General features: G+C 45.2%; 1 protein-coding gene across 1 annotated transcript in view; it reads right to left on the reverse strand.

Moving 5' to 3' along the window:
• LOC147692934 (contactin-3-like) overlaps positions 1 to 24,914 on the reverse strand; it is an 830,755-nt gene that overhangs the window by 180,816 nt on the left and 625,025 nt on the right. The window contains exons 10-11 of the mRNA XM_086939195.1: positions 22,443 to 22,572; positions 20,962 to 21,112 (exon numbers count right to left, since the gene is read on the reverse strand). Coding sequence (XP_086795321.1) covers positions 20,962 to 21,112; positions 22,443 to 22,572 — 281 coding nt within the window. The remainder of the gene's footprint in view (positions 1 to 20,961; positions 21,113 to 22,442; positions 22,573 to 24,914) is intronic.

Here is a 24,914-nt window from a genome sequence, read left to right on the forward strand (position 1 = left end):
TAGTTGTGTGCTGTTTCATGTGTTATAAAGATCCATTTATGCAAGTGTCATAAGTGGAAGATGTTCTGTCTTCTGACCCTGTTGGGACACTCTTACATAATCAAAGGTAGGCTCTTTTTAGTGATCTGGAAATACTTGTTATGCTCAATATGGGGAAAGCATTGTTTTTTATTGATCTATAACCTAATCAGAGATTCAACAACCAGTCTCTGTGTAACAATAGTATCTTTAAAGGTGAATCCTCACCTTCTTATCAGGATTATGAGAAGTAATGTTGTAAGCAACAACATTTTAATGCAAACTTTATTGTAGTTTTAATGAAAGCACCAGATGTGAGAACACATACAGAAGAGGGTCAGTGCAGGGCAGGATCTATGAAACCATCAAGGTCTGTGTTAGAGGGGCCAGTGAGCAAGTTGTGTGGAGTCACACTGTGAGGTCAGGCATCTGATATTGTTGGGGGGGCACCTGAGTGAAAATGTAGTTACATTTGCTGCAGCGCAGCCAGCTGCTTACCGTTATACCCTGCAGCGATTGTTGGACAGCTTCATTGTGAGTGGCCATGATTCAGAGACCGATGCATCCTGTAGAAACCTGGTCCGGCTGAGGGGGATAGGCTATGTCGACTCTAAGATCGACTGAGGAACTCACAGGGAGCCAGCCTCCATGAGCAGACACAAATTGGAGGTCCCAGGACAACATTAAATTGTGCTGTAAGGGACAGGATCAGCACATTAATCGGCTGTCCTGGACAGGGTGAGCAAGGACTGGCGAGCACCGCGCTCCACACCGGACCAAAAGAGCATGTTAAGTTTAGCGAGGTAGTGCTGCAAGTTACCGCCTTTCTGCTTCAGCGGTCATCGGCATCAAGATTGTAGCGATCTAATAATCCTCAGGACTTCAGCCACTTCTCTGGGGAGTTGTGAGGTGTGGGGTGGCAACCAAGGTGCAGGCAGTCACCTCAGGGGGCTAGATCTTCAGGAGGGGCGACCTGGGTAGACCCAAGGACAGCAGTTGAGACCGGGAGACTTTCTCCACCAGCTTGCCTGTTTCCAGGAATATGACTTGGAACCCCGACAGACGCCGCTGTGAAGTCACCAAAGAGCAGGTTTTGGTCCAAAAACAGTTCCAGTTATGTTAGTGGTGTAGTGTTGGGTCGAGGTGGTGACAGGCTGCAGATGGCTGGCTTAACGAGGATTTAAACTGAAAAAGTGATCCCAAGCCCAGGGGCCTCTAAATGACTTGACCTAGCAGTGGTCATCTTGTTCTGGGTGGCTAGAAAATTTAGGCCCTGCTCCTGTGCCTACAAAGGTAGCAAGAAACATGGAGGGTAACGGCTATAACAAACTATCACTCCATCCCCAGATTCTGTTAAAAGCAGGTACCTGTTTCTCTCTGATCCAGGCCCTGAAGAAGACCTTAGAGTTCATGTGAATTGAAACTCAGAAAACCATTATGCATGCAACAATTACTTTCAGAATTGACTATGTAAATGCCTTGAATTTAATTGGTCCAAATTACCTTGTAAATCATCTGCAGGTAGTGCAGAATAATGCAGCAAGACTGATTTTAGGAATTCTATGTCGGCAATCTGGTGCTCCCCAACTCGAGTAGTTATACTGGTTGCCAGTGAGGAAACACATTCTGTTAAAGCCTTTGGTATCTGTCCATGAAACGTTTTACAAAGTGATCCCAAATATCTTAGTAATAGGCTTTGCTACCATTGACCTGCAAAAGCATTAAGCTCTTCATATGCACTGCTGCTTAAGACACTCAGGTTCAAACTTGAGTCTCGAGGGCGGCGCTCTTTTACCTGTTTAGCCACTAAGGCCTGAAATGACCTCCTGCTCCTCCTTGGAAAAATGGTTAAGAAGAGCTAGTTCAGATCACAATTTAAAACAGGGTTATTCCAACTTTATCATGCTATTGTTTTGCCATACGATTTGATTCTGGTGCCAGGACACCTTGTTAGCATCTGTGCACTTTATACATTTTCAAAAAGTTTTTTATTTATTGGCAGTTAAGTAAAAGGAAGAAAATATCATGGTACAATATACAAATTGCGCATAGAGACTGTGCCCGTAGTCAACATTGAAAACATTGGTGAGTTTGAACGCCTATCTATTCAGTAGATCATAACAGAACTGTTTAGTCCTGCGTGTCATTGTTTACATCTTCTTGTTCAGTATTACGTAGTGCATTCATCAATTCGCAAAGGGCCCCCAAATATTCTTTGGTCTAGATGCGATCAGCATTAAGTCCCAGAAAGCCGTAAGTTGTTCCTGGCAGAATCTTACGACTGTGATCCAATCCTTACTTAAGGGTGTTGTGTTCTTCCTCAAGTCATAGCAATCCGTCTCTTAGCCAAGATTAGCAATAATGCCAACAACCTCCTTACCCCCACCGAGTCCTCCTTGACAGAACAAGGAATCCCTAGTTTACCAGTAGGGGGAATATGTGTCATCAGAACGTCATCAACCTTTTGGAAGATTTTCCTCCAATAAACTGCCAAGCTCGGACATTACCATGCCATATGCAGGAAGTTAGCCTGGTCCGTATGACATTGCCAACATACAGCATTAGGTTTAAGCCCCATGCGGAATAATTGCGTAGGGGTTCTATAGTACTGATTCAAAAATTTGAAGTGAATCAGTCTTAACTTATAATTGGGAGGTAGTTGTTCTAGTTGTGCACAGTAGAAATTCTACCCATCTTCAGTAATCTGTGGAGTTAATATTGTATTCCAATGTTCCCTCGATTTTGAAATGATTATTGGGTGGTGCGTTTGCATTGAGGTATATAGCCTGGTGATAAGTTTCTTCTGAACGGGGGTAGTGAGTATGCTATCTTATGCCTGTAGAGTGGGTGGGGGAGCTGGGAAAGTATCATGCTACTTGCCACAAGTGGCACATATGCGATGATAAAGTAGTGTGTCTGAAAATGTTGGTGGCGGTGTGTCAGTTGGCTGGGGTGGTTCCAAGAACCCCTGCTCACGGTATAATTCTTTGAAGTGCTGTATTCCCAACGCTTTAGCGCAAGTTATTACACCCTGGTGTGCCAGTGGGGGCATCTGTGGATTTCTAGCAAGTGGAATCTAAGGGGTGTAAAGTAAATGCATGCGTGCTCTGCGACGAAGGTTATCCCAAGCCCACCTAAGTGTTTCTGTGGTAACCATGGTGTCGCGAGGTCACCTGTGCTGTTGATATATCGCTACTTCAAGCTGGACCGGTGCCACCCTATTGCACTCCATCACCACATGTGGCTGAAATGGGATTGGGTGCACCCAATAATGTAGAAATTGTGCCTGAGCGCAGTAAGCATATAATGGGAAATCAGGTGCCCCTAGCCCTCCCCGACATTGAGGTAGCGTGAACACTTTATACATTTGATTTCATTTGATCACACACCTTGATTCTTGATAGTGATGGTGACATTTAAAGATTCCTAATCATTCTCCGTTTTTAGGATTAGAGGAAAATCTTTGGTTTTATAGTCAAGTTAACCATGAGCCGTCAACTGTTCTCTCAATTGTGTTATGATTGTGTGTGGAGTAAAGATCTTACCCACATTTTTTTGGAGACTGAAGATTATGCAATAGAATTTTCATCCTAAAATTCTAGGAACTGAAAATAACACCTGGATCTCCTAGACAAAAAATGGCTGTTTTCACCTTCTCACTTAATAAGTTAATAAAGCATCAAGAGGGTATCCATGATAATAAGCAATGATGCTAAGGATTAATTTACTTTTCCTAATCAAATATGGCAATCTGGAGTTTATGTTTACATTTCAAAGTCAGTGATTTTTGCAGCAAAGCACTATTGTATATTGTCTCTGAAAATCCTATGTTCAATATGGCAGCACAATCCCCTCTCTAAGGGATCTAGGTTCTCAGTATTGTAATCAAATGTAAGGGTCCAATAGCTATAATTTTATGATTGCTTATGTGCTAAATGACTTACAGTATGATGGATGCCCATTCAAGCAATCTTAAATGGAGGTTGACATATACAATTGATGGAAGTCATTAACAAAAAGGCAAGAACCAGATTACTCCAAGTAAATTTTACAATTATGGATGGGCAACTGCATGGCATAGAACAAAATATATTGGTGAAAGAGACGTTGGAAGACCTACACTAACTAGAAAGTGGCTGCCATCATGTTGGGACATTTGGGCTGTGTAATTTAATAAAACCAATTTGAAACCTGTTGTCATTCTAAAGATGAAACTTGCAATTCTTAATTCTGCTCCTTGCTGAATTGCTACACTCTCTGTGAGGCCAGTCACAAGTCCTGACTATAGCAGCATCACACCCCTTGGACAAATTTCCCTACCTCTGACAAAGTGGGTAAAATGGCAAATAAGATTGTGATTTACTTCTGAGTGGTGGAACTCCGTCTTTAAGGAAGATGTGGTCACATTAAATGACAGAGTTCACAGGGGCATAAATAAGTTTAAACTATAATTGCCTGACTGTATCTGTGTATTTGCTGCTGCTAATGTTTGTTATATGTACTGAAGTAGTGCTGCCAATGCTTCCTATTTCCTATGTGCACTGTGTTATAGCTGACCTGCATTGTTTATTTATTTTATTTATGCAAAGCAAAAGTTACCAGGCACATTCCTACAATGCGCCTGGCAATGCCCTTGTATTGGCTATAAATAGCCACACCCCAGGGCGTAAGGTGCTTGGCTTACTTTCTTCTTCGCATCCAGACCACTCCTGGAAATTCCTTCTGCGAACATCTCCTGCCGCGTCAGCAGAGTCTTCAGGGTCTTCCCTAATCAACGGGATTGCCTCGTCAAGCCGACTTCAACTCTCCACGTGTATTAGCAGGACTAACACTAAAAGCTAAATGAACATTTCTTCAGTTCAGATTGTGTGCACAGTGTGTTCTGCACTTTGGGTGTCAGCTTCCAACACTACCAATCGGTCTGAGTGTAAATATTTCCTTTGTTCAAGGCCTGATTGGTGAATAACCCTTTTACTAGGAACTTTGCTGGCATTTGACTCTTGACATTGTTTATTGGCCATTTGGATTGTGGTTTACCTAGCACATTAAATGCGCATGAGAATTATCAGAGCTACTCTTATGCTAGGTGGACAATTCTTACTAAAACCATTTAAGATGAGAGCCGTCCTGAGTGAGCGCATACTAATACGTTCCACAGAAATGTACATGGCATTCTAATTTGTTTCACCATTGTATCTTACACACACCCAGTTGCTTTTTATTTCTGCATGTATCTCCCCCATGTTCCTGTGATGAGAGATTGCTTGTGAACAAGAGACATCTTGTGCATCCTGTTATAACAGTATTTAACAACATCAATGTTAAAGGTAACTCCCTTGTACCCATGGGTTATAAGTGGTATTTAGTTTGTTAAAGTGTTACAATTGTTAGCAAATTCACAGGTTCTTGTTCTTTAGGTAAAAGATATGCAGTACGTTTGCTCCCCCAGAACTCAGATCCTGGCTGGCCATGGTGGCTGGGTCTTTCTCTTCTTTTTTCTGTCATCCATAGCCCCTGAGAGGTGTTCTGGGAGGATTGGAGAACTGTCATCGCCCTTGCAGAGGGTCCTGGATTTCAGATGAATGGTTGGGCTCACTCCTAACATCAGGGTAAGGGACAGGCAAACCTATTACCTAAAACCAAATTAACCTGTGCTCACCCTCTGGTAGCTTGGCACAGAGCAGTCATGCAAAACTTTGAGGCGACTTGCTAAACGTGGCATTTTCAGAATTGTGATTTCGCTTGGCACAGAGCAGTCATGCAAAATTTAGAAACAACTTTCTAAAACTGTCATTTTCAGAATTGTGATTTAAAATTTGACTGCACCAGAAGTGTGGAATTTAAATTGTGATTTCAGGGACGCTAGTAATAAATAAAATGTTATAAGGTAATCTCAAGATTATCCTATGGGAGGGCTAGGCCTTTCAGTAGTGGAAAACAAAGTTGAGAGTTTTTCACTGCTAAGACATGTAAAACTTAAAAGTAGATATTCTTCCTTTTAAATACGGTGCACCCTGCCGTCTGAGTTATCCATCGCCTACTTTAGGGGCGACTTACATGTATAAAGGGAGGGTTTGGGCCTGGAAAAAGGTTTATTTTGCCTGGTCTACTTGGCATTTTAACTGCACACACAGGCTTTGCAATGGCAGGCCTTAGACAAGGTTAAAGGACCACCTAAGTGGGTGGTTCTATCAGTGCTGCAGGCCCACTAGTAACATTTAATTTACAGTCCCATGGTGCAGGTATTACCACTTTACTACGGATGTGTAAGAAAATTAAATATACCAATTGGGGATGAACCATTATTACCATGTTTATATGAGAGAGCACAAGTACTTTAGCATTGGTTAGCAGTGGTAACATGCGTAGAGTCCCAGTACCTGCAAAAATGAAGTCAGAAAAGTGGAGGAGGAAGGCAAAAAGTTGGTGGAAAAACCTCACTAAGGCTGTTCGATCTAACAGAAAAGCTAGCTGGGGAAATGTTTAAGGGTCCATTGTTTAATGCTGATTGTCTCGAAATATGTAGATATGGGGCATATCACTATTTGTTAAATGTTTCTCTGGAAATAGATTGCTCCCTCCTGATAAAACATTTATCATAATCTATTTTATAATATTTCAGAAATCTGTGCATTGTGTATCACCATGCTGTATTTATGCTGCATTTCAGGTCACTGAAATCAGGAAGAGCCGTATTAAAAGACAAATTTACGGGGGGCGTGGCTTGGTGCCCGGCGAGGACGGCAGCTCTGATGTGAGCGCTCCGGGTCGGCAGGGGTCTTCGCTGCCTTTCTTTATTTACCGGCGCCTGCAAAGTTCATTTTCCCCGACCGGATATCAAAGACACCAACGTGCTCCTGAATGCGGCAGCACCCGAGCGGCGGAATGTCCATTTTCTTCAGTTTTGTGGCGGACGCGGCTCTCTGACAGTCGCGACCGCCATTTTGGTTCCTTTCAGCGCGAATCACGGCGCACCCGCTCGCAGGTCATGTGTGCCTGCCACGGAGCTCCACCTTACACCAACTGCTCCTGGTGAGCTATTTTCTTCAGTTTTGCATTACCGCCGCATGCATTTGAGACACGCCGCTTTTAAGCGAGTTTCACTCGCGTTTTTATAAATTTATAAAATTGGCGGCCATTTTGTGTCACTGGACTTTCCTCAAATAACCTGCCTGTACACGCAGTTTCAGCCTACTCTCTGTTAAAAGCGCTGCAATTCCTTACGCTTTCCTATATATATTTATTTACAATTTGTGGCAGCTTCTCGCACTGTGTTTGCGCATTCACCTTTATTTGCTCTTCTCGCATACACAATGCGCTTTCCCTGATGGACTTCTTTTGCTCCATATTACGCCACTTCTCTGCATTTCATCGTCATGGTGATTTTTTGCTTTATTCATCAATGTGTTACCTTCTTCAATTAACCATATGAACGCTGCTCCACACATCTTTCTAACTCCCTGGCATTCTTGAATTCCGAGCAGATAGCCTTCTTTTCCTTCTTTTTTTTTGGGAGTCTGTGTGCCTTTCTTCAATCAAGAGTTCCTGCGCACACTTTTAGATGTCTGCGGGCATGCAGTGAATACTACTGGACTTCATTTCTCCCTAACAATAACTCTTTTTTTATGGAAAGAAGGGCAATTCCTCGCACTCCCAAAGCTCCACGTCGTGTTTTCATTAAAAACTCGAAAGTCTTCTCTGCATTGGCGCACCTCGAGGCCTCTCAGGCGCTCGTCACTCAGATGTCGCAGTCTAACACGGAGCAGCCTGTCCAGCCTCCAGGGAAAGTCACGACAAAACGCCTTAAAAAAGATCCTCCATCACCAACAGGATCCACCTCGGCTGTCTCCATGGAGATGTTACTGGAAGAGATCCGTGCCCTCAGACCCTTCATGCAAGAAACTAATTCTAAGCTGCAGGTTCTTACTGACAACTGGTCTCAGATGGATGCCAGAGTGACTACAGTGGAACATTCTCTGACTTCTCTCCAAGAGTCGTCCTCCAAGGTGTCACACATGCAGTCTCAGATTTCCTCTCTTCAAAAGCAAGTTGAAGAATTGGAGAACCGAAACAGACGCAATAACCTTCGAGTCTACGGCCTGGCGGAGAATTGTGAGGGGACTGATCCCATCGCCTTTTTCAAATCATTTTTACCCAGGCTTCTTCATCTGCCTGAAGGTACTACGCTTAACATCCAGCGTGCACATAGGCTAGGCCGCCTCTCTTCTACTTCTTCCCCTTCTTCAAGGCCAAGAGGTGTCATCATGTACTTCTTAGAATATACTGACCTTCTCAAAGTCATCTCAGCGGCTCGTGCCTCAGCTCGTCTTCAATGGTCAGGTTCCAATCTCTTCTTTGCACAGGATTACGCCAAAACCACAGCCAACCGTCGCAAAGCCTTTTTGGATATGCGACCAGAGCTTCTCGCTATTGGAGCCAGATATGGCCTTTTTCATCCTTGCCTATTCAGAGTTACTCATAACAACAAGACAACGACCTACAAGGATCCTGTTCGTCTCCGAAGTTTTTTAATTTTTTTTTTATGAAAACCTTTATTGTACCTTCAAAATGTTACACAGCATGCCGCCTACAACCCCGAGTGGCCGGCCGCTAAACAAAAGAGGAAAATTGCAAGGACAGCCTTGTGGAAGTAGAGTTCAAATATTGAAAAAGTCATTGTAGTGAAGGCATGCCACAGGGAAGAATGAAGGACTTCAGCACAATTATCATAAGGAAGAAATGAGGTTTCATTTTCTTTTTTTCTAAAATAACAAAAAGAACAACAGAACATCGGGAAATCACAGTGCGATCATTGACAATGTACATTGCAGGGTAGGTACAGAAGCAGTCCGAGGATAGGATATAATGCCGTGATATCCAGGAATCAAAGTGGGGTGGGAAGAAACTACCACTCCTTCACAGCCCTCCCGCAGGACCTCCCCCCGCAATCAACCCCGCTCATTCCATCCCCTCATCCTCATCTGAGTCTAGTGGATCGTCCTCCGGCAGAGGATCGCAGATGTCACCCCGGTAGGCGTTCCACGGGGACCAGACCTTGTTCCAGTTGCCCGGACAGGCCCGGCTTAAGTACACCGCCCTTTCAGTGACCATCGTTCTATCCATGTTCATGCACCACTGTGATGTTGTCGGAAGGTCTGCCGTCCCCAACGCTGCGCAATGTCCCGCTTCGCCACCATCATGCCTATCGTCACCCAGAGGCGGCCATGCCGCGACAGGTCTGTTGGTTCCCATACATTGAGAAGACACCGCCGTGGCTCCGGAAGGACCGAGACCTCCAGCACCTGCGATATGGTACGCAAAACCTGGCGCCAGTAGTTTTGTATGCGCGGGCAGTCCCAGAAGGTGTGGAAGAAGGTACCCTCATCCCCGCAACCACGCAAGCAAAAGGGGTGTGGAGTTCTGTGGATGTGGTGTAGCAGTGTCCTCATGAAGTATACCCTATGAAGGACTTTTAGCTGAACCAGCCTCATTCTGGCCGATATGCCCGCTTCTTTGGGAGAGGCTAGAGCCTCATTCCATTCGTATTCATCTAGGGCGCCTACCTCACGCTCCCATCTGTCCTTAAGGGGTGTTAGAGGATCTGGTGAATTATTTAGGAGCTTACGGTACGTCAGGGACGTTGCTCTCTCCACCATGTAGTCAGTCAGGAGGCGATCCTCCAGCGGGGAGGACTCAGGGAGAGTCGATACAGCAGGGATGGCGGAGAGCAGGGCATGGCGAATCTGCACGTATCGGTATGACTCGTGCGGTCCGAGGTCATACAGTTCTCTCAGGCGGGTAAATGAGATGACAGCTCCCTGCTCCCACATGTCCCCCACCGTGGAGATGCCGATGGAGTCCCAGCGTGAAAACCCCTTGCTGTTCCTTAAGCTTCCCAAAGCGCGTGTGTCCCAGAGCGGGGTGAGCTTAGTAATCATACCTTTCCATCCTAGCGCAGCAGTCGCCGCGTGCCAGGTGTCTACAGTGAGTCTGGTGGGGCCTATGAGCAGTCTCCGTTTCCTTGGATCGTAAAGCGGGGCAAGTATGTTATTAGTGCCTAATTGTGCCCTGTCTGCTTGGAACGCCGGGTCAGATTGTGGAGCATGCAGCCATTGGTTGATGGGCCTGAGTTGTGCTGCCCAGTAGTATAAGTGCAAGTTGGGAAGTGCAATGCCGCCCTCATAGCCCCTGCAGAGCTTAGCTTGGGCTATACGTGCAGGGCGATTGCCCCATAACAGCCCGGAAACCACCGCCGCAACCCTCCTGAAATATCCCGCTGCCACCGGGAACGGTGTGTTATCCAGGATGTACAGAAAGCGGGGTAGTGATTTCATCTTGTACAAAGCAGCTTTCCCCAGCATCGTCAAAGGCAACCCAGCCCATAAGTCTGCGTCTTGTTTGAGACGTTCCAGTGGTGGCATGAGGTTTAGTCGTTTGTGTTCGGAGGGGTCCCTCGTGACATAGATACCTAAGTATTTAAAGGAGGAGCCGGCCAGACGCAGAGGGCAGTCTGGCCCGAGTGTCAGGGTATTCCCTGCCAGCACATATAGCTCCGACTTGTTCCAGTTTATAGTGTAGCCGGAAACCTCACCATGTTCGTTGCACAGGCGCAAAAGGGCCGGGACGCCATGCTCGGGATCCGTTAGATATTCCAGCATGTCGTCCGCATAGAGGGACAAGCGGTCCTCCCATCCCTCCCTCCATTGAATTCCCTTGAGCAAGGGAGTTTGTCGTATGCGAATAGCTAAAGGCTCCAGGGTAAGCGCAAAAAGCAGGGGAGGAAGAGGGCAGCCCTGTCGGGTGCCACGGCCAAGCGGGAACGTGCGTGATATGTGGCCATTTGCCACCACATGTGCCACTGGTGCTGTGTAAAGAAGCTTCACCCATGAGATAAAGTTCGGGCCGAAGCCCATATGGGACAGGACTTCAAAGAGGTAAGTCCACTCCACAAGGTCAAAAGCCATCTTCGTGTCCAGGGCCAGTATAACTGCACTATCGCTAAGTTGGTCCGCCCTCGCCAGCACCCCGTGTACCCTTCTAAGATTTAGTGCGGTGTTTCTGTGAGGCATGAACCCCGATTGATCTGGGTGGATAAGGTCGGACAGATGGGGCAATAGGCGGTTGGCCAGGAGCTTCGCCAACATTTTGCTCTCTGCATTCAGCAGCGAGATGGGGCGGTAGGATGCGCACTCTTCTGGGGGCTTGCCAGGCTTTGGTATAGCCACAATCGTGGCCGTCCGCTGATCCAGCGGGAGATGGCCCTTTTCACGACATTCCACGTACATCTTAAGTAGGTGGGGACAAAGGTCGTCCGTGATTGCCTAGAACCACTCGATCGGAATGCCGTTCGGCCCAAGTGCCTTACCGGGTTTGAGCGCCCCTACGGCCAACCGAAGTTCGTCGGCAGTCAACGCCGCTTCCAGATCGGCCGCGGCCTCCGGCCGCAGCGACGGAATATCTATGTCGCTCAGTGCACATTGGGCCGCAATTACGGTAACCTCCCTTTCGGGAGTGTACACCTTTTCGAAGTGGGACGCTAGCGCCTCCACCACCTGATCAGGGTCAGTTAGCATCGTGCCATGTTCGTCCCTCACCTGTTGGACCCCCCTGGAGCTACCCCCTCTCTTATCAAGCCAGGCCAGCATCTTCCCCGCCTTGTCTCCCACATATTACACCCGATTCTGTGTCTCAGTGATATGCCCCTGAACCGTGAGGCGTGCATGGTCAGTGTATAACTGCTGGTGGAGGGTAAGAGTGGGTGTCATGTCTTCTGTGGGGTCAGCCTCATGGGCGGTCGTGGCGTCGTGCAGTCGGAGCTCGAGAGCAGCATGCTCAGCTGTTCGTTCCTTCTTATGCGCAGCTATCAAACCTATAGCCTGTCCCCGCAATACTGTTTTATAGGCCTCCCAAAGAATCTCAGCAGAAGCCGCGGTGGGTTCGTTTTCAATGAAATACTGCTCTGTGGCCCTCCGAAGGGCCCTCCTGACTTTCGGGACCTTAAGGTAGGAGGCCTGAATGGGGTATATGCGGCGACGGGAGCGTGTCCGTGATGTAATGGTGAGAGTCAATGGTGAGTGGTCAGAGATGCCACGAGGGTGTATGCCTACCTCTTCTACTCGCTGTATCCCGTCCCCCAACGCTAGAAAGTAATCAATGCGGGACAGACTGTTGTGGACTGTGGAGTGAAACGTGCATTGTTTAATCAGGGGGTGAACATGGCGCCAGACATCGATCATCCCCAGTGCCTCCAGGAACCGCTGAAACCGGGAGGGACCCCCCGGCGGAGCGACCACCGGAAACCTGTCAAGCTGCGGGTCTACAGTTGCGTTGAAGTCTCCACCCAAGAGCATGTCACCGTCCGGGAGGGACAGCAAGAAGTCGCCCAGGGCCGGAAGCATCACCGAGTGTAGGGAAGGCGGGATATACACTGAGACCACCGTTAACGGGCGACCGTCCCACTGCCCCACCACCGCCGCAAAGCATCCCTGATTGTCGGTCTTAGTGCGGAGCGTGATGAAGTGGGAGGATCTTTTGATCAGTATACCTGTGCCCCTAGAGCCAGTGGAAAACTCAGAGTGCACGAGCATTCTGTACCCCCTCCTGTCCAGGGCCTTAGTAGTTCCCCCGACCAAATGAGTCTCCTGCATGAGTACCAAGTCTGGTTTATAGCGCTTCACTTCGGACAGGACTAGGCCGCGTTTTACCTTATCCCCCAAGCCCCGCACATTCCAGGAAAGAAGCCGGAGGGCGGAGCTACTCGTCTGCGTCCCATCCACCCTCATGGCATTGAGTCGTTCATCCGCCATCATCAGACATAAAACACGCCATATAACCTGCAAGAATCATCAGTACCTGCAATAGCACAGAACTAGTCAAAACACACTGTACAGTTCTTGATCGACTTAGCGAATTTCCCATAAAGAAGAAACAACCCCCCCCTCCCCTTCCCACCCTGCCTCCCTGCTAAACGGACCTTCAACTGCCCGCCACCCCAACTCAGCAGAGCGCTTATCCCATTCCAAAAACAGAGTACTTGCGCGTCAGGGGAGAGTGTCCCCCAAAGCCGGCGGTTCCCTTGCCGCCCTCGGGATGTCCAGGCCAGAGTCCAGGAACGACGAAGTAGAGCAATCTTTATGGGAGAAAGTCCAAACAGTACATCGCCTGTGGTTCTCATTCGCCCCCGGAGGCCCCAGTTCGCTCCTGTGATGGGGATGCACTCGCGCTCCTCCTAGCCGAAGTCTGCGAGCCGGGCCTGCTGTCGGTTTCGGGCCTGTTGCGTCGACGGTTTGATGTGCGGTCCACCGTGCGCCATCCTTCCAGCCAATCTCTCGCCGCCTCCGGAGAGTCGAAGAACCAGACCTTCTTGTCGGCCACCACACGTAGCCAGGCCGGGAACAGCATGGAGTACGGCAATTCCTGTTCGCGGAGCGTCTTCTTCACCTCCAGGAAAGTCCTCCTCCTCCTGCGCGTGACTTCCGCCGTGTAGTCCGGGAAGAAGGAGATGCGTGAATTTTTAATCTGAATGGGTGGTGCCACCCTGGCCGCTTGGAGAATTGTGTCTCGATCTCTAAAGTTAAAAAGTCTTGCCAGGATGGGACGAGGGGTAGCCCCAGGTTTAGGTGTCCCACCGGGTACCCTATGGGCTCGCTCAACAGTAAAGAAGTTGGAGAGCCCCTTAGGGGCCAGCTGGGTCTTGATGAGGTCCTCCACGTACAGGTCCATGGCCCCTTTCGTTTCGGATTCCGGGACCCCCAAAATGCGGACGTTGTTCTGCCTGGAGCGCCCATCGTGGTCATCCAGCTTGTCCTTCAAAAGTTTGTTGTCAGCCTGCAACTTTTCCATTGCCACCTGTAGATCGGAGACATCTTCCACGAGTGATTTGGCCACCACCTCCACTTGTTTCACTCTTTCACCCATTTTCTGGAGGTCGGCTCGTATGAGGGTCACCTCGGTAGCGGTCGAGCCCACGGTCGCCTGAACCTGCTCAAGGGCACGCAGAACAACGTCCAAAGTAGCCTTTTTAGCCCCGTCGCTGTCCGCACCTTTACCCAGAGACTTGCGTTGCTCAGGCTGGGAAAGTGCCTGGTTATCATAGGCAAATTTGCCAAGTTTCGCCTGAGCGGCAGTTTGTCGGAGTCCCTTCCCCGCCATTTTGGCTCGACGCCGGGCCACTCTCGGTGATAGGGGAAGTAGGTGTCCGGACGGAAAATTCAGCTAGGCACAGTTCGGTGATCGCTGCTGGCGGGTCGGCCCCTTCGGCGGCAGGTCTGCCTCAGCTCCAGCAGGCTAGGGCAAGATGGCGGCTATCACGCAGTAATTCAGACTCCAGTCGTGGTTGAACGCCGCTGCCCTGCCTCGTCGCCGGAGAGTTAAGGTCGGGAGTGGAGGCGTCTGATATGGACTTATCTGGTTCTTCATCAGCTTTCCCTCCATGACTCTTGCATGATGTGGCTTCGTTGTTCTAATTAATCTGCATGTTTAATATTTGCTGCTGGCTGTTTTACTGTTTGCCTTTGCTGGGTTTTCCAGCGTCTTCAGTTTCTATGTTCCTTTTTTGATTCTTCCCCATTTCTCTTACATCCCTGTTAGATGGATATGTAATGTTCACTCGTGTCTTTTGTATACTTTTTCATCACTCACCATTGTTCTGTTTTCTTCTTTTCTTATTCATGTTATTCCTTTTTGTTTTTCTTTCCTCTTCCTTGCAGGTTTCACAATTTGTATTGCGTTCTCCCCTCGACTTGCTGAATCGCTTACATTGGATGCTCTGCCTCCTCTAGTTGGCGCTCCCCTCTCACTCCTCTCTCCTCGTCTCCTCTCCCTGGTGATCATCCCTCCTCATCTCTGCCCTCCGTAAGTATGTTCTCCCTTTTCTCCCTGATGTTCGCTTCCCTTTTTGTATCTTTTTTTCTCTCATCTTCACTAGTTTCCCTTGTTCCACAGCTGTCTTCCTCTCTTGTTTTTCGGCAATTCTTCTGCTATAAATTCCTTCCCATCACTCTCTCTATTCCTTGGACTACCTTCTTATGTTTTTTAAGTCAACAGATCTTAACTATTACTTTTTTACTCTTTTTCCCCATTCCTCATCCTCCTTTTCAATCTTATATTGTATTGCCTTTTATAGACTTTCTTATTCTTTTTGGTCTTTCTCCCCTCTGGGTTCTTCTCACATCTTTTTTCTTCATGTTGATATTTTCCTCCTTTCTTATATGATATGTCTTTAAAAGTAATTACATGGAATGTTAAGGGCATTAATTCTCCCATCAAACGACAGGGAATTTTATCTCACCTTGCACGTTTAAATGTGGATATTGCTTTTTTACAAGAAACCCATTTATCTGCTGAAGAATCTGTTAAACTGAAGAGGAGTTGGGTGGGTGATGTTTACTACTCTCCTGGGGATGGTAAACGTAATGGTGTGGCCATTCTATGTCATAAAGCTCTTTCTCACTCCTTGCTCGCTCAGGAATCGGATGCTGATGGCCGTTGGACGTATGCTAAGCTCTCTATCAAGAATGTTCCAATTTCTCTTCTAAATGTTTATGCCCCTACTACCGGTGATCCTACTTTTTGGCATTCATTTTCCCAGCACATTACCAGATTTATTGATGATAATTTTATTTTAGCAGGAGACTGCAACCAGCCCCTAGACCCCTTTCTGGATAGAAATTCCAAGGCACACTTCATTCCTAATAAGTCACATAAATCCTTTTCTCAAACTATCTCCCAGCATAAACTTACTGACGCTTGGCGTTTATGTAACCCAGAACTTCAGGAATTTACTTTTTACTCTCCATGCCATCACTCCCAATCCCGGATTGACTACATTTTTGTTACCCACAACATTGTTCAAACTCTCACCCATGCTGATATTGGTCCGATTTTACTTTCCGACCATGCCCCCACTTTAGTTCAATTGGACATTTTACCCAAATCAGTTGGTCCTAAACGTTGGCGTTTTAACAATTCTCTTCTTTTAGACCCTAAATTTACCACCTCCTTCACTGCCTTCTCAGATGAATTTTTCTCCTTGAATGACAATTCCCCCGTCCCCAAGCACACCATTTGGGACGCCTTTAAGGCGGCAGCAAGAGACTTCATAATTGGCTTTGTTGCAAAAAAACGAAATGCTGCTCGCAACTTTACAAAGGCTATCCTTCTGGATATTAGGAAATTGGAGCATTCTTATTTTACTTCCCGTTCACAAGAAAGTCTAACCGCCTTGATTAACGCTAAAATGAAATTCAACAAAAAATCCACGGATGATGCATCCTTGTATCTATTGAAATCAAGTGCCAAGTTCTATGGGGGCAAAAATAAGGCTGGTAAGATATTAGCTAATTATCTAAAAGTTAAGCAAAATAAGTTGAATATTGAATCAGTCTACGACGCTAACTCCACTCTCAAACGCACAGACGCAGATATCCTCACTGAATTTTCTACCTTTTACAAAACCCTATACTCTTCTGAAACCCAGCCCTCTTCTCAATCCCTAGACATTTTTTTCTCTACTATTCAAAAACCAGCCCACTTCCCACTTGACCTCTCTCACTTAGAGCTTGACATATCCCAACAAGAATTGCTCAAGGCACTTCAAACTCTCCAAAAAGATAAGGCTCCTGGGCCAGACGGCTTTACTGTAGAATTTTTTCTTCACTTTTCAAAGCTTCTCATCCCAAAACTTCATTCCCTCATTGGTGCTTTCCTCACCTTGGGTTCCTCCTCGGGCTCTTTTTCAGATGCGCATATTTGCCTCATACCCAAGGAGGGGAAAGATCCTCAACATTGTAAAAATTATAGACCAATCTCTTTGGTTAATATCGATTATAAAATATTTGCGAAGTCTCTCGCGGCACGTCTCGATCTTCTTCTCCCAGATCTTTTGGGTGAGGAACAGTCGGGCTTTGTTAAAAGTCGCTTTATTACTGATAACACTAGACTTCTCTTTAATATTCTCTCTAAATCTCGCCTTTTACCCCATCCCCTTGCGGCCATTGCCCTGGATGCTGAAAAAGCGTTTGATAGGGTTGAATGGACCTATCTCTTTCATACCCTCCGTTGGTTTGGTTTTGGTCCTGTTTTCATATCTCTAATTTCATTACTTTATTCCAACCAGCGTGCGGCGGTTTGTGCCAATGGTCAAATATCCTCTTTTTTTAATTTGAAAAGAGGTGTTCGTCAAGGATGCCCCTTGTCTCCCTTTCTCTTTAATTTGGCCTTAGAACCTTTCCTTTCTAAACTTCGTCAAAACCCCTCCATTCAAGGTTTCCAATTATCAGACTCCCACATCAAATTAGCCGCATACGCGGATGACATCCTTCTCTTTGTTTCCAATCCCACTGTTTCGATTCCCGCCTTCCTCACTGAAGTCCACGCCTATTCCCAAATATCTGGATATAAGCTTAACAATGATAAATGTGAGATCCTCCCCCTAACAAAATTTACATTTAAACCTGATTTTGCCGCTTCTAACTTTACATGGAAGCCCACTAATATTAAATACCTTGGGTTGCACATCACTCCCACCATTCCAGATACTGTTTCCCTTTGTATGTCCAAATGCATCCAAAAATTAGCGGATCTCACGTCCAAATGGCACCCTCTTTATCTATCCTGGTGGGGTCGCCTTGACACCATTAAAATGATGCTGTCTCCCATTGTCCTTTATACCCTCTCTAATATTCCAGTCCCCATCCCTTCTAAATTTTTCAAAAAGATTAATTCTACTCTAACGTCCTTTCTTTGGAATAAAAAGAAGCCTCAAATGTCTTTAGCTCGTTTGATCCGTCCTAAGTCAGAGGGTAGGGTTAACTTCCCCGACTTTCCTGCTTACCATAAAGCGTTCCAACTGCGACAAGCCTCCTTTTGGTTACAGGACCCTGGCACTCCCTGTCCTCTATGGACTAAATTTGAACGTCTTCTTCTTTCTCCCTTTTCCTTTGCCGAATATCTTTCCTTCTCTCGTAAACTCGTTTCTATTTCTACGCCTATTCATAAATTCACTACTAAATTGCTCCTGTCTTCTTCTCATTCTCCTCCCACAACCATTGCTGATTTTCTTTCCTCCCCCATTTGGCATAACACTTCCTTACTCATTCGTAACAGACCCTTCTTTTGGAAAACATGGCATAGCAGGGGTTTGCTGTGGATTTCCCAACTCTTTTCTCACTCCTCTTTCTTACCTTTCACTACTCTTTGCTCCCTTTATAACTTACCTACCTCCTTTGCTCGCAACTATCAATTGCTTAAGGATACAGTCCTAACAAACTATAATCGCCTTTCTCAGCTTTGTCCTCCTCCTGCTTCACCCACTCTCCCTTCCTCACTTCACTCCTTTTTACGCACTACACCAAAAGCTGCTGCTATCTACAAATACCTCCACACTGGTGAGTCTGTCAGAACTAAATCCAAGGTGGAGGAATGTTGGGAGCACGACTTGTCTGTGTCCTGGTCAGTTTTATTTTGGGACAAAATCTGGACCAAGATCCGTAAATCCTCGAGAGCAGCAACCCTTACACAGACTTTGTTTTTTATTTACAACAGACTTCTTTTTACACCCTTTGACCTTCACAAACGCTTTCCAAACACTCCCCACACATGTTGGTCTTGTTCATCACCACAAGCTACTTTATTTCACATGTTATTTTTATGCACTCCTGTTCGCAGTTTTTGGTTACAGGTTTGGGCTCAAATTAATTTGATTTTTCATACTTGTGTCCCTTTTTCTCACACACACGTCTTCTTGGGCAGCCTTTCCCCTTGCTGGGACAATGTTGATCTAAAGCCTCAGATTGTTGACTTACTACTGGCCGCTGCCTTCCAACAAATAACGGTCAATTGGAAAGACTTCTCCAATATTTCCTTCAAGGCGTGGTGGTTTAATGTCTGCCATAATCATAGACTTGACACTGCTTATGTTTTTCCGGCATGTATGGCTACAAAACGCATGGACTTATGGTTTCCTGTCACGCTTTCTTTGGACTCATGTACTACATGTCTGTTTCACCCACCACCTTCGCAACAGGAAGTCCTCAAACCTCCTTAATTGCTCGATGCATTCCACTTTTTCTCCATTGTACCACTTTTTTATTCCTTTCGAATGTTTTCATGCTTACTATGTTTGCTGTTTAACATACCTTTCCTTTACCTTTTCCTTTTTCTTTTCTCTAGTACCCAGATTTACCTTCTCATAATATTTGCATTTGTATGATTGTTTTATTCTGCTCATAGTCTTTAAGTTAATATTCCAATGTACTTTGTTTTGACACCTGGTTTTTCTCTTGTCATTATCAAAAAAAATTTCTTGAACTTAAAAAAAGACAAATTTACTTTGAAGTTAATGAGAATATAATAAAATTACGCACAGATTGCATTATAATATGTAGGTGAGAGCCAGGGATCAGTTTATGTTCAGTGATGAATTAAGTGGCTAACTTTGTAAAATTATCTGGATTAAATATTGACTGAAATAACTCATATTTCTTCCCACTAACAACTATGGTGGCTGAGCTAGGTGAAGGCAGCAATCCCTGACTCATCACAGAGTGGATGGGGTCAGTGAGAATGATTATCCCATTCTTAGACGAAGTGTCAGTAGTGCACACTGGGCCTTGTCATGAGGGTGAGGTCCTCGAGGCACTTTGCAGAGCTGAGGAGTTCACACCAAAGAGGGCTGTGACATTTTCAGCACAGCAAAGTTCAGCTCATGCAGCCAGGCGCCTGCACATGTTGTGCATATATAGCTTCTGGATGCCGGACCTGGATATGAAGAGTGTTTGTCAGCCTGACATTTGCTCAGCCAGACAGACACTCTTCATGTTGGATAAGAGGTGGAGGGTGGGCTCCCCCAGAGTGCCCCGCCCCCTCTACCCTTGAGGGCTGTCCGCTGCAGTGTCTGTGACAGCATTTTCTGTAACAAACTATAGATACATTTCCTGATGATGAATCACAGTGGGAGGAGAATTACTCCAAATTGTGATTCATAATGGATCTCAAAATAGATTTTGTATATAGGAAAGGTTTTTCCAACTTGGGAAATAACGTTCATGCTTTCCATTCTTATATTTGGATGATGCAAAGCCTGGTATTTTGTGAACCACAGGCTTTGTAACTACAAAATTCTATGAAAGATCACATTCAAGACAAATCACCTGAGATCATGACAGAGAAACCCCTTCCTTTGGGAGAAAAGGGATTCGAACGAATGTCCAAGATGTGGGCTAGGTCCGGCCAACATGATGCATATGTTCGCTGAATGCTCTGAATTGGTGCTGGTTAAATTGGGGATCGAATCCTTCCTTAGTAAGATTATGGGATGTACAATCACGCTTACTCCTACAATAATGCTGGGATGGGATGAATCCTTGCAGTTAGAAATAACACAGGTTTATTTTTGTTTCATGGCAACAGCAGCTCTCCGTATAATGATAGCCTCTTAATGGAAGGATAAAGACCCCCGATATATCAGGCTTGGTATGCTAGACTGTTTCATATATTTAATTTGGAGATCGCGCTGTATAAATGTAAGAGGAGCAGAGCTAGGAAAAAAGCGCAGCAAATCTGGGGACCCTTGCTGGAGTTTCAGACACAGGGATAGGATGGAGGCGGGGGGAGAGGAGAGATGGGGAGGGGGAGGGGGGAAAGGGGGAGAGAGGGCAGACTTAAATTTATATGTTCAGTTTTCTTCTCCTCCTTCCTGTGTCTCAGCTCCAACACCCTCCCTTTAGATGCTTCTGGTTCTCTCATACTCCTTTCCCTCTTTATTTTCTCCGGGCCCCTTCCTTTTCTTTATTTTTTTTCTCTTGCTCCTTTATGCTTTTTTTATCCAAATAATTTATTTATGCTGCTGTCATCACATATGGGTCTTTATGTACCTGATTTATCTTTCCTGAAATAAAAAATAAAAAAACAAAATAAAAAAGAAAACCCTTCCTTTGTTCTTACCTTTCATTTTCTTTTACAAGCTCATCTCCCTTCTTCCATGTGCAGATCGCCTTTGGTGAGGCTCGTGGTTTGCACTCCAGATGAACCACACTGCCAATCTGGACCTGAATCAGAGTCTTCATGGGGCTTTGGGAAAAATCAGGAGCCAATGCTATTCACAGAGAAAACATTTTAGAATATAACTCCATTGAACAAAAAAACACAATGTACTAAACAGGTAATGCAGACAAATACAAAGTCAGAATTTATTTAGAGTAATCATCTGTTTTCAGTCCTTTTATGATGCATTGTATATCTGAGGTCGAAACCTATGATTCTCCATTGGGCTTAATTATTGGAATGATAGCCTCCATTACCTGATATCCACATTTCAAAAGGCTCATGTTTGGACAATACATTAAGTGTTATTAAACCAAAGTTTAAGCGGAAGAGCCAATAAGAAGGAAAATAATCTATCTGACAGGAATTCTGACTCCTTTGCCTCTCCTGCTAGAACAAAGCAAATAACTGGGAAGTGTGAATATTAATTATGGTCAGTCCTCCCAGCACTGACTTTTCTCACCCGAAAACACCTGGGGCCATATTATCAAGGACACGCAATAAATATCGCAAATCGCGTCTAGCGCGTTTTTCATTATCGCCCTCTATCACTGAATTACATCGCCATATTAGTGGCTTATTAGCAGCGCTTTGCTAACAGGCAAAGTGCAATCCAGCGATAGACTGGGATAATCATCATTAGCGTATCAAATCCTGCTATGATTTCAAAGCGCAAATGACATGCTTGTTAATAGGGGATTGTGTACCTAACCACACAATCCACCTCCCATAGGCAATACTGTCAAGTCAGGTTTTTTTCAGACGTTAGGAACATGCGATAATGGGGGCTTAGCGTGCATTTTTTTTATTGCTTCCCTGTTCAGGGGCAGCGTTGTTGATACAGCGATGTTGGTTTTGTGCGCATTTCAAATGTTGTCTTAGGAGGGAACACCTACTTTGCATCTCATTAGCGATATCTATCGCTGTCACGAGATGCGTTATGAAATCGGCTGCTAACATGCCATAATGCATGTCAGCGACGCCTTGATATTGAGATAAAAAATAGCTGCTTTTTCTGCGCTCTTTGCCGAAAAATCGGCGATATATCTCTTGATAATATGCCCCCAAGTCTTTACCTTTCTTGTGGGGGACAGTTCATTTTTCCCCATTGCTCATACATATGATAGTCTCATTGACATCATGGGTGATGTTTTGTTAAGTGAGATCACATCATGGGTGTTGATGGACTAAAGTTGAAGTGATAGGGTGTCAGAGAACCAGCTGCAATTTTGAATCAGCATCTACCATCTTTTCATTTCATCTGAACACTGAGCATTTTCTTAATGCCATTATCAGCTAGTAAAATTTCATTTCTACACTATTTTTACAGTCAGTTTATTAATGTGTAAAGTGAATAAATCTCTCAACCAAAACAAACGTACCTAACACCTTTAGTTCAGCACTGGAGTATATCACGCCATGTTTGTTTTCTGCCAAGCACTGATACATGCCGGAGTCAGACAGCTTCAAGCTTCCTATAATCAGAGCTCCATTCTCAAAATGGATCCGCTCCTACACAGTCAGAAAAACAAATGTGTAAGCCAAAATCTAAATATTACTAGATGCACAGAAATTAATTACATCAACATACAAAATCTAAAGTTACATAAAACACTAATTTTAATATATGAACTCTTTTTGCATTGCTCTCTACAAATCAATTAGCACACTAAGGGGCAGATTTATGTCGGACTTGCGCCACGTTTACGCCGCCATTGCGTGATGCAACGGCGCGGAAACGTGGCGCATCCCTGCAACCTATTTACAACGTGACGCATCTAGGCAGATGCGTCACGTTGTAAAGCCCTGCGCCACATGGACCTGCGTCAGGTTTCATGTGGGCATTCTGTCACAGGGTGGGCGTTCCCTCGTAGGAAAGCCCCGTAAAACTGACACAGTGAAATCTACAAGATTTCACTGAGTCAGTTTTACGACGCTGCTGCGTCAAATCCTTACGCCTGCTTGAAGCAGACGTAAGGAGTGACGCACCACGTTATGTATGGGTGGCCTCTGTACATTGCAGGAGTTGCGTCGCACTTGCGACGCTACTACAGCAATGCGCCGCCCGTACACCACAAGATGCGTCACGCATCTGCCCTTCGGCGCATCTGTGGTGCCGCAAGGAGGGATTTGCGTGACGCATCAGTTCTGGCGCATCCCTGCTGATTTGCAGAGATGCGCCAGAACTCATAAATCTGCCCCTAAATTTCCTCCAAAGTAGATGTATCAATATTAGAATCATTGAACATATGTCTTTACTCACATAAAGTAAATTTAATATTGTTAAATTAAAATGAGGAACAGGAAGATCACTTGTTTATTGGCAGGAGGTGGTGCAGATAGACACAGAGGGCCATATTTAGATCTTAGCTGAATTGCTCCGCCATTATTGTTCTATTGGATTTCCTGCCCGCAAACTATGTGGTTCACCCACTCTATTTAGAAGCTGGCACGTCAACGGACTAAAGACCATCGGAGAGCTGCCGACTCCGCCAGATCTGTTCACCCGCATTTATGGTGCAGTAGGCAAAAGTGGCTGTTAGAGGGATTAGAGACCATTTCTCCACTGGGCCAATTACAATGTGCCTTCCTCCTGAGGTAACTGTGCCGGTCAAACCTCCACACCTGAGTTGGCGGTGTTGAACGTATTGAAGTTAGAAACTTTTTTTTTTCTTTTCCCCCCACTATTGCCAACATGAACTCTATCATCCCAGGCCATTGCTGCTGCTATTTAACCACGAAGTGAATCAACCTGTTGCCTGGATCAATGGTAAGCTTCCTTTTCACTATTTCAGTTTGCATTTTCTGTTTTCATGAGTTCTGGATTTGTGCATTTCAAAACCTCTCTTACAATCAATATTTAACTAATGTGCAATGCATATGTGTGTAATGGTGTTGTTTAAGAAATGTAAAGAAACACACCTGTATAACGTTATTGTATATCTTCCTTTATTCTGTATTCGGCAAATGCTGTCATAAAAGTTCACATAAATACATTTGAGGTAAAAAAAACATTAAAAACAGTAAAACCAATATAATAAAAAAAAGAGGTAAAAGCTATCATAAATCCATTTTGAACAATACTTAATCAATAGACAAGGCTTGCCTTAGGATTCGATGAAACTCGCTACAGCCATATGCCTTATACTGAATTCTAGTTGAGAATTATCACCTCATTAAGGAGAGCCCTTGGGTTTAAAGGTATAAATAGAGTATTTGTCTAGGTCGCATCGATAGCATCAGTGGTGGGTAGTGCAATACAGTATTCACGAGCCTACGCTGCCCTGTCTGATTCTCCATACTCCCAGTAAGAAGTGGGACAGAGCAAACACAATCAAGTTTGATGTAATTGATCTGAGGATTCTGGTGACAACCCTAAAATCCCCAATCTCCATGCTCCGGCAGAGCAGTAATATCCACATCTTCCTGTGATTATTATAGTGCTGGCAAGAGAACAATATGTGATTTATACATTCCTTGATCTGAAGGAGGAATGGAAGGACAGGTCTAGATTAGTGTCATGTTGCCCCCATTTAGCAGTAAAGGGGCGCAAGGGTATGGTCCAAAATCGAAATTGAATGTACATGTTTTTTTCCAAATGGGGTTCAATAAAATCCATATATTCCTCCATGTAGTAAGAATCTTTGAATTTCCGGAAAGCTAGTGTCAAGATACCAAAACTCCTTTTTCTGCTCAATTCTCCATCTATGTATAACTCCAGTAGATCCCCTTAATTGCTGCCTTAGACACATTGGAAATGGCTCCCGGGTTAGTAACAAAATGTTTGCATCCTAATTTTACCAAGTAACTCTTAATGTACTCTAACCAGGGAATCCTATAAACTCTAGACTTCC

Source organism: Lissotriton vulgaris, chromosome 9 (genome assembly GCF_964263255.1).
Source record: "Lissotriton vulgaris chromosome 9, aLisVul1.2, whole genome shotgun sequence".
Classification (NCBI taxonomy): domain Eukaryota; kingdom Metazoa; phylum Chordata; class Amphibia; order Caudata; family Salamandridae; genus Lissotriton; species Lissotriton vulgaris.